The sequence below is a fragment of the Pteropus vampyrus genome, unplaced genomic scaffold (genome assembly GCF_000151845.1).
Source record: "Pteropus vampyrus isolate Shadow unplaced genomic scaffold, Pvam_2.0 Scaffold5, whole genome shotgun sequence".
Taxonomy (NCBI): Eukaryota; Metazoa; Chordata; class Mammalia; order Chiroptera; family Pteropodidae; genus Pteropus; species Pteropus vampyrus.
Window position 1 is genome coordinate 18,318,560 of NW_011888786.1, and position 18,519 is coordinate 18,337,078.

Here is an 18,519-nt window from a genome sequence, read left to right on the forward strand (position 1 = left end):
GCTAGTTCTCAACCCATTTCTCTCCCAATCACAAAACAAATGAGGAAGAATCACCTAAATATAAAGAAAACCCTGAGTTCCCTCTACTTAAGGAAACTCAATCACGTACAGAGCTGCCTTGCTCTGTCGGAGGTAAATCTGGTATCTGACAGGAGTCAGCACTGGGGTCTGACTGTTAGGGACAGGGCAAAGAGGAAGACCTGCCCAACAAGGCACTGTCATTTTCTTTCTCCTTTTAGTTCTTCTTTCCCTGATAATTTCTGTTAGAGGCCAGCAGACCGTTCTCATGGAGTCGGGATGAGTTTTCTAAACATGTTATCAAGCACAGGGTGGCTAGTTAGTGGGCATTAGCTAAAGCCTTGCCCTCTCTACCTCTCTACCACCTTTAAACCCCTCAAGACCCAGAATCGTCTCACTTGTTGCTGCTCATCCCCACTCACCATTCCAAATCTGACCTGCAACTCAGGTGTTGAGAAGAAACACCCTGGTAAAACCAAGTCCACACAAAAGAATGACTCCATGAGAGCATAGGCTCTCTTAACCCAAGCAGGGATGGGTGTTTGCTTTTACCAAAATAAGATCTCATTGGTAGGTTAGAGTTTTAGGGGATTGGGCAAGACATCAGAGGGTGCCCACAGGAATAAATCCCTCTTTAAAGTAATTCTGAGTCTTTTCTATGAGTGAGGCCCGCTTGGCAAGAGGGGGAAGGGGGGCTCGGGGTGCAGAGCCTTCCCCGCAGCCTCAGACGTGGGAGGGGGCTGTGCTTAGACCCTCGGGCTCCTGACCAGAGTGCCGGGCCTTTGATTTTAACCCCACCCTGTTATAGTGTGCACCTATAGCAGCTTAATTTTCCACTTAATTTCAAAAAATTTGAGAGAAACATCGCTCCTATCATGTACACATATGAAAATATATAGCTATTCAGACAACAGTTATTCCTCTTTTAAATTCTTATATTTACTTGCAATTTTTCTTCATATGTATATTTATTCAGCCTATTTTTCCTCACTATATGGATATTAAAGAAGTGATTCATATACATTAGAATTGAGAGAAATGACTTTTTTCTTACATATGCTCTAATAAAACAACCTATATGCCCAATCACTCCCTGTATGCCCATAAAAGATGACTTGTACTTGTTCTAGGAAGTTCATAAACATGTTGTCCTTGAGGGAGGCAGTATAGCGTAGTAGTTAAGAGCATGGATTTTGAAGACAGACAGACCTGGATTTAAGATTCATAATAATAACTCATGTTTTTGTGCTGAGTCATATTTACGTATATCAGGGATCTCTTTTAACCCTTACAGCTGCCCCAATAATAAATACTCATATTATTGCCATTTTATAGGTGAAGAAACTAAGGCATAGAAAAGATAAGTAACTTGTCCAAGGTCACACAGCCAGCAAATGGCAGCAGCTGTTCGAGCCCAGGGTCGCCTCCTCCAGGGCTCTCACTTTGTTTGGAGTCCCAGTTGGCGTATCTATAAAATGAATTCAGTTCTAGCACCTACTTTTCAGGTTGTAGTATAAAAAATTAAATGGATGATGCATGTAAAGCTTTTAGTACAGTGTCTGCCACATAATAAACAATGCTTTAAAAAAAATTCTGCCATCAGTCTCCTGGCAGTGGTGTGGTCACCTTCATAAACTGACAGTATAACAGGATGGTCAGAAGGACAGGCTGTGAAGCCACATTTTCTGGGTTCAAATCCTGGCTCTTCAAATTGTGAGCTTTGTGCCTGGGCAAATTTCTCTGTGCCTCAGTTTCTTCATCTGCAAATGGGCATAATAATAGTACCTGTCTTATAGAGTGTGAGGTTAGAATTAAATGGAGTTGCATATGTAAGTAATTCATACAGTACTTGGTAAGCAGCACTATCCAAGAGAAATATAATTTGAAGCACATATATAATTTTTAATTTTCTACTAGGCATATTTTTTTAAAGGGTAAAAAGAAACAGGTGAAATTAATAATATATTTATTTTAACCCAATCTTATCCTTTTAGTATGTATTCTATATAAAGAATTATTAACGAGATGCTTTACACTCTTCTTTGATACTAAACTTGATATTCAATGTGTAGTTTACACTTGTACACATCTTAGTGTGGGCTGGACAAATTTCAATGCTCAGTATCCACGTGTGGATAGTAAATAGTGACTACTGTACTGGACAGCACAGCTCTGTAGTATTAGATATTACCTGCAGGAATTTTATATTTCATTCTTATTTTTAGAGGAAGATAGACTAGGGAGAAAGCAGGTATTTCTCAGCTCCACATTCAGGATATATAGAAGCCTATCTGCCTGAGTTCACAGGAATATGTGGATCGATTTTTTGAACAGCTTCTATTACTGTTTAACAGTAATATTTTTTGTTTTATGTTTGTTAGAATGGATTGTAGAGAAGTTTTTGAAATAAAACATACCAGTGGAATTTATTTAAATTTCAAATTATGTATCAGTTAATTTCTATTTCTCCTCTAGTTGGAGCATGTCTATGCCCGGTATTATGGAAAAATTTCTAAACACAAGTGTTCACAGTTTGCAAGTTTCTGTGAGCAGCTTCAGCTTTTCTTTTTTTCCTTAACCTGAAGCTTTGTGTCCAGGCTTATAGTTTTTCCTGCAGATTCACCAAATTTTAGATAAAACCCTTGATTTGCCATGTAACTAGTTTTTTGTTATTGTTTTTGCTTTTTTTCCCAAGCCGGGCCTACTGTAGGAATGGGAAAAGAACTTTCCTTCCTGTTATGGTTGCAGCATTGTTGGGTTGATAGGCTATGCCAGCTAAAAGGCTCCTACCATGGCAAATGATAATGATTTATGTACAGACTCAGGGCGAATCTATAAATCCTATTTTGTAGGTTAATGATGCTACCTATGAGATTCCAGATTTTTCACCAACCATTAAAGGTGTTCTTTGGGAAAACTGGCCAATGGATAAAGGTGTATTTATTGCTTACGATGATGATAAGGTGTATACTTATGTCTTTCACAAGGACACTATACAAGGTACTTAATCACTTTTTTGTACATTTGTTGATAAATTTCCATTGCGATGAAATTAAAAAATTCTTTTCTGACATTTGTGCCAAGTATTAGCTGTCAGCATTACAATGTTTTATAATATAGGATCCAAGGTCATTTTGGCTGGTGGCACCAAAGTTCCCTTCTCTCACAAACCTTTGCTGTTATATAACGGAGAGCTGACCTGCCAGACACAGAGTGGAAAAGTAAACAACATCTTCCTTGGCACTCACAGCTTCCTCGACAATTTAAAAGATGTGGCGCCTAATGAACTGAGGCAAATGCTGACACAGACTTTAATGCTAAAAAGGTAGAGTTTTAAACACTTCTTATGGAGCTTTCTTGCTTTTGTGATTTTAAAGGTCAACACCTATGAAAATAGATGGAGATAATAGTATTTGCCTTGCTTAGTTCACAGGATTATTGTGAGATTCAGATAAGGAAATGGATATGAGAATGTGTATAAATTCTTGAAGAAGTCATGGTGTAATATCGGTGCTTTATTCCAAGCAAAGCCCCTTCAAAACAAAAAGGTTTCTAATCACCCAAATAGTGCAGTTATTGTGAAATTCTAATAAACCCAATTATTTCAACAATATCTTAATTTTATCGTAATAAAATTTGATTTTGCCTTGTTTGAGACTTCCTCTTCCTGCTTTTTCCTCTTTCCCTTCCAGGGCCACTGTCAATTCCTTTGAGGTTCTCGTTCTTACGACCATCTCTTAAATGTTGCTCTTTCTCAGGGATGGGCCCATGAACTTCCTTCATCTCTTCTCACTCTAATTATTCTTCTTGAGTGCGTCTCCTCTACTTACATGGTTTCAATACCATCTATATGAGACACTCCAGAATGTGCATCTTCAACTTAAACCTGTATTTACCATGGCCTACCAGTCACATGCAGTTAGGAGTCCATGAGTTCCTCACATTTACCCTGTTTAAAGCAACTCATCATCTTTCCCAGTCCCCTTTTCTCCCCCTGTCCTAATCACACATGCACATGCCCTAACACACATACCCCGCCGCCCACCAGATTCTTTTCGACTCCCATATTCCCCAATCTTAGGTCCTCTCTTGGAAGAATATACTGTAAGGTAACCATTTCCTGACTGCTCCCTCTGCTGATAGCCTCATAAGTCTCATCTTTTCTCCATACGCATTTGGAAAGGTGACTCTGATCCTCTCGTTTCACTTCTGAAGATCTTTCAGGGACTTCCCATCGCCTTTAGGAAGAAATCCCTACTCCTTGGGGACCTCGGCCTGACATACTAGGCACTTGATTCAATGCCAGTCTCAGCTGTCCCCACTCCTCCACTTCTCTGTTCCATTAGCTGTTTGCATTCAATATTTTTCATGATTCTCTGCCTTGGCACATGCTGTTCTCTCTTCCTGGAATGCCCTTCTCCTCCGTCTGTGTTTAGTAACTCCTCTTCCTCCACCACTCAGTGGATCCCTCTCCTGCTACACGAAGCCTTTCCTGAAGCCCCAGCCACTGGCAGTCTTTCTGTTGTGTTAACTCAGAGCCAGGATACAGCTATATTATGTTTTATAGAACTTTATCCCTTACCACTGCATGTCTTGGACTAGGCTTTTAAGGCCTCAAATCATTACTTTCCTCATCTATAAAGGAGAAATAGTAACATATAGTGGATAGGGTTGTTAGGGAAGGTAGTGAGAGAGCATATACAAAGTACTTAGCACAAGGATTCGTGTATTGTAAGCACGAATCGTACTTGTTACAGTCATTTGTTTGCTTATCCATGTCTTCCACCTTCCCCAATTATAATGCCTGAATGATAATGGCTGTTTCATTTTTGTATCTTGGTTCCAAGCACAGTTCCTGACACATAATAGGTGCTTAGTAAATGCGTGTTGGATGGGAGAAAGCATAGGTGAATAGACGGATGGGTGTAATATATTTATTAATCTAAAGGTTCCACAGAAGTTTAATTGGCATTTGTGGTCATGTTTAAACCGGAAGTCGTCAACTTTTTCTGTTCTGGGCCGGGTGGTATGTATTTCAGGCTTTAAGAGTCACAGGGTCTCTGCCACTCCTACTCAAGTCAGCTGTGGTAGCGGGACAGCAGCTGAGACAATCCATAACGAATGTGCTGCTGAGTAGCTGCATTCCACTCCAACTTTGTTTTTAAAAACAGGCAGCTGCCTGAATTTGGCCTGCGGGCCATAGTTTGCTGGCCCCTGCTTTACACTGCCAAATTTATGGGAACAGAGTATTAATATTATTTGACTAATGTGAAGACAAAATTAATTTACACCTTGTGTGAAGTAAACCAAAAATAAATAAATAGAAGTAGTTGTTAATGAGGGAGGGTGGTTACTCAGAGTAGATTTAGATTAATAATATTTAAGAAAAACCATCTATATAAAAAAGGGAGAAAAGTTTATGTAGTTTTTCATAACTTGGAAATAATGATTACAGATTAGAAATATTTTTGCAAAATTTGTCTGGGGCATAACATTAGATTCTATGTAATCTGAAAATTGTCTAGTATGGGGCAAGTAGAGCTCCCTGATGAAGATTTATACTCAAATCCTAGGTTTTCTGATGCTTGGGAAATGTGCAGGATTCTGAATGACCAAGCTGCCTGGAACGAGTTGGCCAGAGCTTGTCTACACCACATGGAAGTGGAGTTTGCAATCCGCATTTATCGTACAATTGGCAATGTTGGCATGGTGATGTCCTTGGAACAAATAAAGGTAAACAACATTTTATGAGAATTACGGTTTAAATGGTATTCAAACATTTTAAATTTCTGCAGTTAATCTTACCTAACTCATAAACAAATTTATTGATAGAACATTACCACTTCCTATAAGCAGTTTTCTTTTTTTAACTTTAACCTTTATATTTCTTCTCATTAAAACTTTTTTTTTTTTTGTAGGGAATAGAGGACTACAATCTTTTGGCAGGACATCTTGCCATGTTTTCTAATGATTTCAACCTGGCTCAGGACCTGTACCTTGCATCCAGCTGTCCCGTTGCTGCCCTGGAGGTATGCCAGCAAATAGGGGGGAAATGAAGGGCACGTAAAGGGGGATCTCACCTCTATATAGGTAAAATGTCTCGGCACCAGACATCACGTGCATTCCCCATCCCAGAATTTAGACCTCAGCTTTAAAAACCCCTGAGTACTCATTAACTTAAAAAATATTTTCATTCTGCATGCTGTAGAGCTGTAAAAGGCATGGCATTGTAATATTACCAATAATTTATAGTCTAAATATCCAGAGGAAATAGATTTTATAACTTATAGAAACACATACAAATAAAAACAGCTGCCATTTATTGAGTGCTCATATGTGCCAGATACTTTCTGAGCACTTGACATATTGTAATGCATTTAACCCTCACAACACTCCTATGAGATGGTACTTATTTGCTCTGTTTTCCAAATGGGAAAACTGAGGCGCATTTATCTTTTATTTATTGTATGAAATTCTCTTGTATTAAGAGGTGAGCTAAGGACTAGTGTACCATCACTGGCTTCCCAGAGGTGAGCATTGTAGGGGAAGGACTAGAACCGAATGAACAACCTAGTTTAATGCAAGGAAGAAGGGAGAAGTGGCTGTGTGGAATAATGATTAAGAACATGAAATTTAGAGTCAGACGTGTCTGGGTTCAAATCCTAGCTCTGGGTAACCTTGGACGAGTTATTTCATCTTTCTGTGCCCTAGATCCCATTTCTTTGAAGTAGGGATAACAATATCTAGCCCACAGGGTTATTGTAAAGATTTAAAAATGAGATCAGATCTTTTGGAGTTGTGCCTGCTCAATAGTAAAGACACAAACATGGTAGCCGATGTCATTAACCTTCCACCTCAAACTGGCAGTTCTACAGCTATAGATGGGAGGTGGTTTTGAAAACGTATCTGCTGTTAATGTCACAATTTACTTTTTTCAAATTGTTCTGTAGCAAATTTTCATTTTTAAATTTTGAGTGAAATAATTTTGTTCTAAGAAAAAAATTAGATAATTTTACAATATTATTTGAGGTAATTGGGGACACCCTGAGAAACTTTCAGAACTTGGATTGGTACGCACTGAAGTAGGAATAGGGCTACTGCGAGTGAGGGCCAAGAAGCGATCTTAGCTGTTCTGCATTTAGCTATGGACACTTGTCATGTGCTACTAGATCTGAAAGGGATTTGAGGTGATGGCTTCACAATGGAGAAGGACGATTGTACCCTGTCATTTCTTTAACCTCACTTCGAAGGCTGACGAGTTAGCTTGATAAGGAAATCAGGCAAAACCCTACTGCCCAGCTCTGCTGCATACTAACAATGTGACTTTGTGTATAAAACTAGCCTCTTTTTGCCTCAGTGTTTGGATCTCTGAAATGGGCACAAGAATGGTTTATTGCAAAAGGCGTATTTGTGAAAAGTAAATAAGCTAATGCCCTAGAACATTACCTGGTGGAAAATAGCACTTGAAAAATGTCAGCCATTATTAATTCTTTTTAAAACGTGAATAAAGCAAGGAATGAACTCAAAAAGATTCTTGATTAATCAGTTAATATTTGGAATTATATACCAGGCACAGATAAAAGACCTCAGGAGCCAGAGAGGACAGTCACATTTTATTTATTTGCTGTTACTCACATTGCGATATAGCTTCAGATTTTCTCAGAAAATAACTTCAATTCCTACAGTAAAATATTTCTCAACTTTAAAAAAAAAATTATTTCCCCTCTTAGAATAAAAATTAATTAAACTTAATTCAACCAAATTAATTAATTTTGAGTCAATTAAAATTTTCCCTATTGAGAAAAATTAAATACTAAATAAAATTTTGTTAGGTAGAATTGAATTTTGGAGGGCCCAAAACCATTGTAATAGCTCAGATGTTTTTGTTCCCCAAGGACTCATTTTCACCCCCTTGCAGGCTCTGTCACCCCCATTGAGAACATATACTATAGTAATGTATTATCTCTGCAAAGGTCAAGTTTCACTTTTAAACAATAAGTTTTTGTAATAACTTTTATTAAAACTAATACTGGATGGTGACTGCAAAATAATGTGCTCATTCAAAATTAAGATCTTTCTTTTTCTAATAGATGAGAAGGGATTTACAGCATTGGGACAGTGCTCTACAATTGGCAAAGCGTTTAGCCCCAGACCAAATACCATTTATATCCAAAGAATATGCTATTCAGCTTGAATTCACGTAAGTCCTCGTCTATATATGTTTCATTTAGGATCTACGTACTGAATATCTTCAATTTTAAACTCTTATTTAAGGCTCTCATTGATTTAATAATTGCTTTTTAAGGGGAAAAAGCTGTATTAATTATACCTCCAAAAAAAAGTTTTTTCTAACTAATGATGTCTTATCCATGCATTTACCCACTTTCATTTTTAGCATTCAAGTCTAAGTTTGGGTCTAAGCCTTTTCTACATTTAGAATCTAATTGTTGTTATTTTGAATCACATTTGATTAACAACAGTTAGCATAGCATCAGGGTGACATAGTGCTTTTCATAATCTAAGCTCATGATCTTGACCTCTTCGAACACTTCGAGGATTTACAGTGTAATTTCAAGGCATAGTGAAAAATACTGGGTTTTGGTCTATAACTTCTGTTTGCTTAAATTTGTAGTTTTTCTTTTTTAAATTGAGTTGCATATGAATAAAAATTTGACAATTAATCTTGAAAGCCAAGCCAGAAGCTTTTCACAGGCAGCCATTCAGTGCTTGAGTAATGATCCTTCATGATGCATGATTAGGCTTCACAAATCTTTCCTGCCTTTGGAAATGCCATAATCTATTCTGAGAGATTTTGAATTTTCCAATCCTTTTAATTACTAGACAGTTTTAATTATTAATAGTCTTAATTGACAGACCGAAATAATTTTTATTTCAGTGCCGCATAAAAGTGTAATTTTAGAAGCATTCAAGATCCATTTTTAATTTACATTCAGCCATGGTTAATGGTTCCAATGCAAATACTTGCAGAGACAATAAATGAATAATTTATTTGCAAATATAAATTCACATGTGTATCTTCAGCGACAACTACATCACAACTGGACAATTTCTTTTGACGTTATAAGACACATTCCAATTTCAAAATAGTAAATGTGGAAAAAAATTATTCTTTGAATAAAGAAAATATAGCTCTAACATTTGATTAAAAATTTTTATATAGTTTCATTTTTTTTTTCCACATAGACTTTGGATTCATTGAGAATATAAAAACAGATTATAATTGTAGAAATTATTCTATCAAAAAGTACTCTTTGTAACCAGGATACCTTATTTAAAAATTTTCATTTATTTCTCCAAATAAAAACTTTTTGGAGACGTTTTCTTCTTAGTCAACCTTGATTTAAATTTGTCACATTTCTGCCCTTTACAAAGTAAATAACATATATTAAAAAGGACAAATTAGAATCTTAGTGCAAAAGGTAAGGCCCCAGTGCACCTCCATTTCTAACTTGAGGGTGACTGGATCTTAGAGTACAAAATTTCCGTGCTCTAGAGAAAGGGGTCCTACATTGGGTGATGACCCACCATATTCTGTCAGCACAAATACCCCAGTAAACCTTCGGACTATGCAGAAAACTGAGATTTTCTCTTCTTTCTTGGGAATCAAAACTTTTGTAGCAAACTCAGACCATTTCATTATTGAAAGCCTGTGCTTTGTTGTTGCTCATCATGACCTTAAAGCCACCAATTCTCAAAACTTTCTTTGCTGTTAGTATGCTGACTCCTAGAGCCTGATCTAGACAGTATACTCTAGCCCCCAACAATCAAGAGAGTTTCACTTGTGATAATAGTAACTAAGTAGGTATATCTCATCATCGTCAAACATCCCAGTGGCTTCCAGCTGCTGATTTTGACACTTAAGACCCTAGGTCTGTACTTAGTTCCAAAAGTCTGTTTCATTGTGCATCCAAGACCTTGATTAGGTCAAAGCAGGACCATTCTTTCAACTGTGGAAGAGGTTAGCTCTCTAGTCTAGGATTAGACTAATGAGCTAGATCCATATAAGAGTTCCAAAATAATAATAAGGTGAATGAACTGAAATAATGTAAAGCGAGGTTCCAAAATATTAAGTTAGCATCTCCTAATTGGGTTTGCCGAAGGAAAACTTAGGGTTACTGAAGGAGGAACTGTCATTCCTTTGTCAGGAGACATGCGTAGCTGTGATGTAATTGGGTCCAAATATTAGAAATGTCTACTTAGAAAAATTGCTGACTGTGAAGCCCTGGGCTGTCCAAAACGAAGTTCTCAATCAACAGAACAGCTTGTCTTCCAAAAAGATGAGGAAACTGAGTGAGGCTTGGAGGGGTTGAATAGTTCGCCTAAGCTAATGAGATGGATCTCAAATAATGCCATTTTCATAGCTGATTAATTTATTCTGGAGATGGTTTCTCCGAAGAAGATGGATCTCCAAATGGATCTTAGGCAAATCACTGTTCTACTCTGTCCCAAATAATAAAAATGATTGAGATAATTTATGTCTTCTGGATATGCAGATTGTGTTAACATCAGTCATGGGATTAGGGAGTAGATTTTATGTATTATATATAATACTTTTTGTCAGAGTAAGAACCAGGGCCCTCAGTACTGTTACTCTAGCATTTTCCTCCATTTCTACCCATTTCCCTGAATACATATTCTACTTATAAATATTGGGTTTTTGGAAAAAACATGATTTGTCATTTGTATGACTCAAAGGAGATAATTAACCAGAAGTGTCCCATAAAATTTAATGTAGCTCCTCAAAATGCCAGCATAGTACAAAATTAGAACCTTACAGTCTAGCATAACCCAGTTTCATAAGTATTTTTAAAGTAGCAAAATAATGGACTGCACTTGAAAGAATGCATGTGCATGTTGTATATCACATCTTTTGTGATCTTAAGCAACTCAGTGACAAAGATGATCTTCTAAATCTTGTATATGTAAATAAAATGTTTAAATATGTATTTAAATTCACTCTGATTTTTCTTTCAGAGGTGATTATGTAAATGCTTTGGCTCATTATGAGAAGGGAATAACAGGTGATAATAAGGTAACCTTGAATAAAGATAAGATATGCATAATTATCTTTGGGTTTGTTGTTAATTTAAAACATCATGATGTTGCTTGCATTGTATTTATTCAGTACTAAGCAGGTGAACCTTTTTTCGGTTTATTGACAATTTTGCAAGGATATATAGTTAAATCATTAAAAAACACTTTAAACTCTTAAAAACTGAAGATAACATTATATTTATAGTCTGAAAAAGATGTTTTCCGTTGTATCCTAAACATGAATTTCTTATTAAGGTTGGGAGTAAAATTTTTATCTCTTCCCACTTACTGGCTATGATTTTCTAAGGCTTTTCCTTTTACTCTCAAAAAGTTGCAGTAACTACTTTGAAAGTGAATCTCAGGCCATAAAAGTTCCTCTTTTTCACTCTCATGCTGTATGTTTTATGATGAATCCAGTAAGCGTGAACTTTACTTACAACTCCAACCCATCCTCCCATCCGAGAATTTTAGCTCAAAAGGCTAAATTTTGCAATAAAAATTGATGTTTTTAAGTTAGGCGATATCTTGGAAAAACTGAAAATCTTTTTATTTTGTTTTACATCTAGCATATTTATTAAAAATAATACAATTTCATTAGAGTTAATTTTAAAAATCACCAAAGTATGTTAACACGAAAAGAGAGCATCCAGCATTCTCTCCTGCATCCACGTGCCTTAATGGTTACTGCCGTTAATTATTTTATATATTTCCAACTATCATCTCTTCTAAGCATACAAATATGTATATAATATGGATTTTTACTAAAAATGAAATTATTTCCATTCAGCAAAGATCAACTGAGAACCCATTCTGTGAAGAGCAGCATTTTGCTTGCTTCATGGTCTTTCATAGTCAATACATATGAATCCGTTTTAATATTAGAGCTTCTAAAATTCCATTGTTTGGATGTACAGCAGTCCCCTCTTATCTGCAGGGATGTGTTCCAAAACCCTCAGCGAATGCCTGAAACCACAGATCATCCTGAACCCTATATATACTATGTTATTTCTATACATACACACCTGTGATAAAGTTCAGTTCATAAGTTAGGCATAGTTAGAGATTAATAACAATAACTAGTAATAAAACAGAACAATTATAGCAGTATACTATAATAAAGATATGTGAATGTGGTCTCTCCTCAAAATATCTTATTATACTATTACTTTTTCACTAAGAAGAAGCACCTTGCTTTGGCACATTTGAATTGCCAGCATCATTGCACTTTGGGGCCATTAGTAAGTAAAATAAGGGTGACTGGAACACATGTTCTGGGATACCATGACAGTGGATCTGATAACCAGACATTTACTAAGTGACTACTAGGTGGGCAACGTCCACTGTTTGGATATGCTGGACACAGGGATGGTCACGTCTCAGGTCGACAGCGTAGCCATGATTTCATCATGATACTCAGAATAGCCAGCAATTTAAAACTTATGAATCGTTTATTTCTGGAATTTTTCATTTCCTGTTTTCAGATCACGGTTGATCATGTAAAGTGAAACCGCAGATAAAGAGGGGATGACTACACCATAAAATTTTCATCCAGTCCCTTATTGAATTACAATTGGTTTTGTTTCTGTTTCTATTAAAAACTCTACAATGACTATTCTACCTAGTATATGTATGTTTAACTACCTTAGATAGTATTTCTGAAGGACATATTCTTCTTACAGGTAGGATTTCTAGGTCATAAAATTTGTGCTTTAACTTTTTGTTACTGCAAAATTGCTTTCCAAAAGCAATTGTAGTAATTCATACAGCTATCAGCCATGTATGAAAATATCCATTTCCCCCACAGTCTCAACAACAGTGAATGTTATCAGTTGCTTTTTCTCTACCAATTTGATCAGCAAAAAAAAGATATTTCATTTTATATGTTTGATTATTAATCAAACATATAAGTTGGGTATGTTTTATTTATTGTCTAATTGTATGTTTTTCTAATGAATTGCATGATCATCTTGATCATTTATATCTTGGGTATTTGACCTTTTTTTTGTCAATAGGCTACATCTATTTTAGTTCATTCTTTATTTGTGTTATCAAATACAGTCACCACTAGCCACATGTAGCTATTTAAACTTCTTAAAATTAAATAACATTTAGGTTCAGTTTCTCTGTCACATTAGTCATATTTTAGGTGTTCAGTAGACACTTGTGGCTGTTAGCTACGCTGTAGGACAGGGCAGATACAGAACATTTTCATTGTCATGGAATGTTGTACAAGACATGCTGCTTTACGTAAAATGTAATCTGACATTACATTTTACTAGTTCAGATTTGAAAAGTTTTTTAGCTATTTTTAATGAATTAATAAAGTATTTTTATTGTTTAATCGTGCCTAGTAGAGAAATATTCCATTTAATAAATGATTTTTCTCTTAATTTTATTCATAGCATTTATGCTATGTATCCAGTATATTTCTTCTTACATAAAATTTTATACCAAGAAGACATACATAGATATACAAAGTATTAAGAAAAGGGTAGTAAAAGTGTGGTTTTAATCACAAAATATCTAGACTCTGAAGAAAAAAATATAACTTTGCAACAGATGAAAAAAAAAAGACTCAATATTATTTCAAAATCTTGAAATTTGCCTGAAAGACATAATGAAAAAACCTAACCTTTGGGATCATTTTAGATTTAAATTGTTTGGCTAAAATACAGCATTTTAAGTTAGGGTCTGATTTGTTAGCTATTTGCCTTATAATTACAGGAACATGATGAAGTATGTCTGGCTGGAGTGGCCCAGATGTCCATCAGAATGGGAGACATTCGCCGAGGAGTCAACCAAGCCCTCAAGCATCCCAGCAGGGTTCTCAAAAGAGACTGTGGGGCCATATTGGAAAATATGAAGGTATGCTTTTCTATGTTTAAATATTCATGCAGTCTTATAAATAACAAATTTAGGATTTTAACAATCTCATATTCTTTTAGCAATTTTCAGAAGCAGCCCAACTATATGAAAAAGGTCTCTACTATGACAAAGCAGCATCTGTCTACATCCGCTGCAAGAATTGGTAAGAATTTACTGAACTTTGTTCTGAGCAGGTGTGGAAATGAATGTGGCCAGGTGATCTCTCCACCCGTTTCCTGCTGCTGCACCTACCTGTCCATCCTGCTCCCCTGTCTGGGCTTTCCCTCCACCTCCTTTCCTTATTGTTAGACAAGTTCATATTAATAGTTTTTTTTTTTCTAAAGAAAAACACATTCTGTTGGTTTGATATGAGGAAATCCGTGATCAGATAAGTTACTGGGGTGAAAAAACCCCATTGCCCCCAAAGAGTTAATGAACTAAGTTTTATTTTCCCACAGAGGTGGGCTGGAGGTGATCAGGAGAAAAAGCAGTTAAATCTTTTACCTCTAAGAACCAAGATCTTTTAAAGATCATGATCACTGGTTTTTTGTTTTTTGGTTTTTTTTGAATCCCCCAAACTAATATTTGATTGTCGGAACCTGCTGTTGGAGTGAATAGAGTGCTGATACTTTTCTCCTAAACTTTCCTTTCTAGGGCAAAGGTTGGTGAGCTTCTGCCTCATGTTTCTTCTCCAAAGATTCACTCGCAGTATGCTAAAGCTAAAGAAGCAGATGGAAGGTTTGTATAGTCTCTCAAGTTTACACAAATTTAAAGTGATGTTTGATAAATTAACAGTTGATATTTGCAACCTTTTAAGAAAGGCAAAGCAGAGAAAGACAGAAAAAAATCTTTACTCCCAGTCTAGCCTGAAGTACCCGACTAGTAAATTTTTCCCATACTTTATATACCTCAATCAGTCCTTTGTATTCAAATATAGACTGATATCTCTTTTTTAAGGGTTAAATAATAGAAGTTGAAATTTTGATATAGTATGGCATAAAAATGAAGTTAAGCAATAGTCATTTTTACTGATGCAGAGGGGGAAAAAAAACGAAGAACCATGAATGCCATACCTATGGGTGTACTTTTTAAGCTGCAAAACAATATTAAAGTATAGCAATAGATGGATGGATAGTTAATATCCTAAATATACAAAGATCTCCTGCAACTTAATATGAGAAACTCAAAACGCTAGTAGGAAATGGAGTCCGAGAGGAGGAAATACAGTTATGAAATCGCATTTCATGCAAACATGAAAAAGCTCTGCTTCATTAATAGTAATGAAATTAAAGCAACAGTGTATCCTTTTAACCGATCATATTGGGAAAGATTTATTTTAAACTAATAACCATACTATCAAAATGCACTTGTTATACATGACTGATAGGAGTTTTGATTTCTAAAGCTTTTAGAAAGTTATTTGGTAGTATGTATTAAGATATTTTGAAAGGTTAATACCTTTTACTTTTAGAAAAGAACCTTAGGATATAGACATGTACACTAAATGTCTTGATGAAATGGAAAGAGCTGGAGAGCTACTGGAAAAAGCTGAAGAGAAGCCGAGCGCCATCTAGAGGTCAACACACAAAGATTTTATAATCGCTGTTAAGCTTTGTCAATAGTTGTGAAAAAGTTTATATTTTTGTGTTTTCTAAAATAAGCCTATATTAATAGTATAATATTCAAACTTAAAAAGATTTAAAATATTATGTAGATATTGTTCAGGTGAGAAAACACAATTCAATATTGATATTTTACTGTTAGTTTATCAGTCCTCTAAAAAGAACGTATTTTAGTGAGTTGGTTTCTGGTAGTCTTTATGATGAAAGACGAAGTTCAAGAAAAAAAATTAAACTGCCACCAATAAAAGAGCAAAGTGTCCCAAACATTACTGACATTTTCCCCCCAAATGTGACAGTATTAAGAAAGTTTGTCTGAACCAAGTATTTCTTATAGATACAAAGAGGCAGTTGTGGCTTATGAGAATGCAAAACAGTGGAACAGTGTCATCCGAATCTATCTGGATCACCTCAACAACCCCGAAAAGGCTGTCAGTATTGTCCGGGAGACCCAGTCTCTGGATGGAGCCAAAATGGTAGCCAGGTAACATGAGACATTGATATTTTTGGATTTCTAAAACCTAGCCTTAAAAGAAAGCTTCTGCTTCCCTTTATCAAATAACTAAATCCAAATGGAACATTTATTCTTTTTTTTTTCAAGTTAGGTCTAAGCATTTAAATTCAAAGGCTGTTAGTTGTGATTAACATATGAGAGAATGTTTTTCAAATATAAGTATATAATAGAGAACTGCGGTTTACTTAATACATTTTTTATTGTTAAATGGTTTCTCCTGGTCGAGAAAGACTATTTTGTAAATGACAAACTTATTGAGTCGAGCTAATTTCAGTACTTTGTTTTAGGTTTTTCCTGCAGTTAGGTGACTATGGATCTGCCATCCAGTTTCTCGTTATGTCCAAATGTAATAATGAAGCTTTCACACTGGCTCAGCAGCACAACAAAATGGAAATCTATGCAGACATTATTGGTAAATATCATTGTGTTCCTTAATTTAAAGATTTTTATCATAGAAACACTTTGACTCTTAGGATTAATGATCAGATTGGTATACCCACAAGCACATGCATACACACCATTTGTACAGACAGACACACACATATCTATATGTTACTTGTTAGATTTCAAGATCTCTACTGTCACCTTAAAGGTGAGATGGAATCATGACCATTTTCAAAAATTAAGGTGTTTTTGGTGACTTCCAAGAGAGGCCAGATTTCCCAAAACCTGTTGCTGATAAACCAGTGGTAAAGCAGGGTTCCAAAATGAAGGTGAAAGGATGTGCAGAATGAGTTTTGAAAAAGCAAATGTTTTTACAAATTAAAAAAATTGAGTTACAAATTAAGAATCTGTGGTTACTTTGATGAAGAGTGATGTACGGAAGATGTGGTTTTTAAAGATTTTGAAAGTCCGAAAGAGAATTTTATATTCTGAGAACACCTGCTCACAGGTTTTCTTCCCAGGTTTGCAGTTATTCTTAGAAACTACCGAAATAATTTCACATTTTCATTTTCTGGGCCACACATAACATGTGGTGGTGTTTTGCTTTTTTGTTGTTGTCGTTGTGGTAAAATATACATAACATAAATTTACTATTTTAACCATTTCTCAGTGTACAGTTCTGTGGCATTAAGTACATTCACATTGTTGTGCAACCATCACCACCATCCATCCACAGAACTTCTTCATCATCCTAAACTAAATCTCTGTATCCATTAAACAGTAATCCTCCATTCCCCTCTCCCTCCAGCCCCTAGTAACCACTGTTCTACTTTCCGTTTCTATGAATTTGACTATTCATGGTACCTCATATATGTGCGATCATAAAATATTTGTCCTTTCATGTTATTTTTTTAAATTCACAAAATGACCATAAGAATTAATGATAGGATTCATGAGAAAAATTTTGTCTTCAAGGGAAAAAAGAAGTAAAAGCATCTTCTAATATCTTAGGAAGTCACTCAGATAATTGAAGAAAATAAAGAGCTATTGATAAAAAAAGGAAGTACAGATAAAAGCAGTGTTACAATTATTACTGTTTAACCTGACAGATGACATTTCTGTTCCAACATTACAAATTACCATTGGAGTAAAGCATTTGAGTTTTTCTAATTTTATAAGGATGTGGTTTACCCTGTATCATACACATACATGTGCGTGCATGCACACACTCCCACCCCCGCAGACCCCAAAACAACATACACACCTTTCTACCCATATAAAGTCCGTATCTGCCCTGGGCTGGAGGCACAGGGCTCTGGTTATAATGGGTATCCTGCTGGGCCTCCAACTCCCATGGGTTAATGTAAACGATGAATTGGAACTTCAGCAGCTTTAGGGTCCTTCTTCCTCTGCACTTAATGTATTTAAGCCTCAAACCAAAAGAATAACAGTAATTATCTTTAAGTAGCATCTATTGACCATCTTCTTTACTTTCTGACAAACACAGACTATTGTTTAAACTAGGCATCGCTGAGAAAGGGAGCTGGATTACATTTGTGTTATGGTTAACTTTGCCTCTGATTGTTCTGGAACTCTAGGCAAATCATGGCTGAGATTATAGTCATAGTTGTTCCTGTTGTTTTAGGAAATAAGATTGAGGCTCTCAAAGGATGATAAAAGTTGCTGGGGGTAATGCCCAACCGTAACCTCGATCCTCACAGAGCCTCATAATTTCCTCTCCTGATTCATTCCTGTTTAGACTGGAAAGGTGGGACAAAGTTGATACGTGAGATAATTACAACGAATGTGCTTTGTGATGAAAGCAGACATTGATAATAACATCGATATGTGCTGTTAAAAGTTTTTAACTATCTATTTTTGGATCACCTATTTTTAGATCTTATTTTCAGGTTAGCAATAAAAGGTAAAGAAGTTTTTCTGAGATACTTTACTCAATGAACTTCTGTTGTAGGTTCTGAAGACACTACTAATGAAGACTATCAAAGCATTGCCTTGTATTTTGAAGGAGAGAAACGGCATTTTCAGGCTGGAAAATTCTTCTTG

General features: G+C 35.7%; 1 protein-coding gene across 1 annotated transcript in view; it reads left to right on the forward strand.

Annotated features, from left to right (window-relative positions):
• WDR19 (WD repeat domain 19) overlaps positions 1-18,519 on the forward strand; it is a 69,483-nt gene that overhangs the window by 31,769 nt on the left and 19,195 nt on the right. The window contains exons 16-27 of the mRNA XM_011365760.2: positions 2,871-3,018; positions 3,139-3,343; positions 5,592-5,751; positions 5,937-6,047; positions 8,109-8,218; positions 11,014-11,071; positions 13,798-13,938; positions 14,019-14,101; positions 14,593-14,676; positions 15,895-16,041; positions 16,359-16,483; positions 18,428-18,519. The exon at positions 18,428-18,519 is cut by the window's right edge and continues 16 nt beyond it. Of these exons, the coding sequence (XP_011364062.1) occupies positions 2,871-3,018; positions 3,139-3,343; positions 5,592-5,751; positions 5,937-6,047; positions 8,109-8,218; positions 11,014-11,071; positions 13,798-13,938; positions 14,019-14,101; positions 14,593-14,676; positions 15,895-16,041; positions 16,359-16,483; positions 18,428-18,519 (1,464 nt within the window). The remainder of the gene's footprint in view (positions 1-2,870; positions 3,019-3,138; positions 3,344-5,591; positions 5,752-5,936; positions 6,048-8,108; positions 8,219-11,013; positions 11,072-13,797; positions 13,939-14,018; positions 14,102-14,592; positions 14,677-15,894; positions 16,042-16,358; positions 16,484-18,427) is intronic.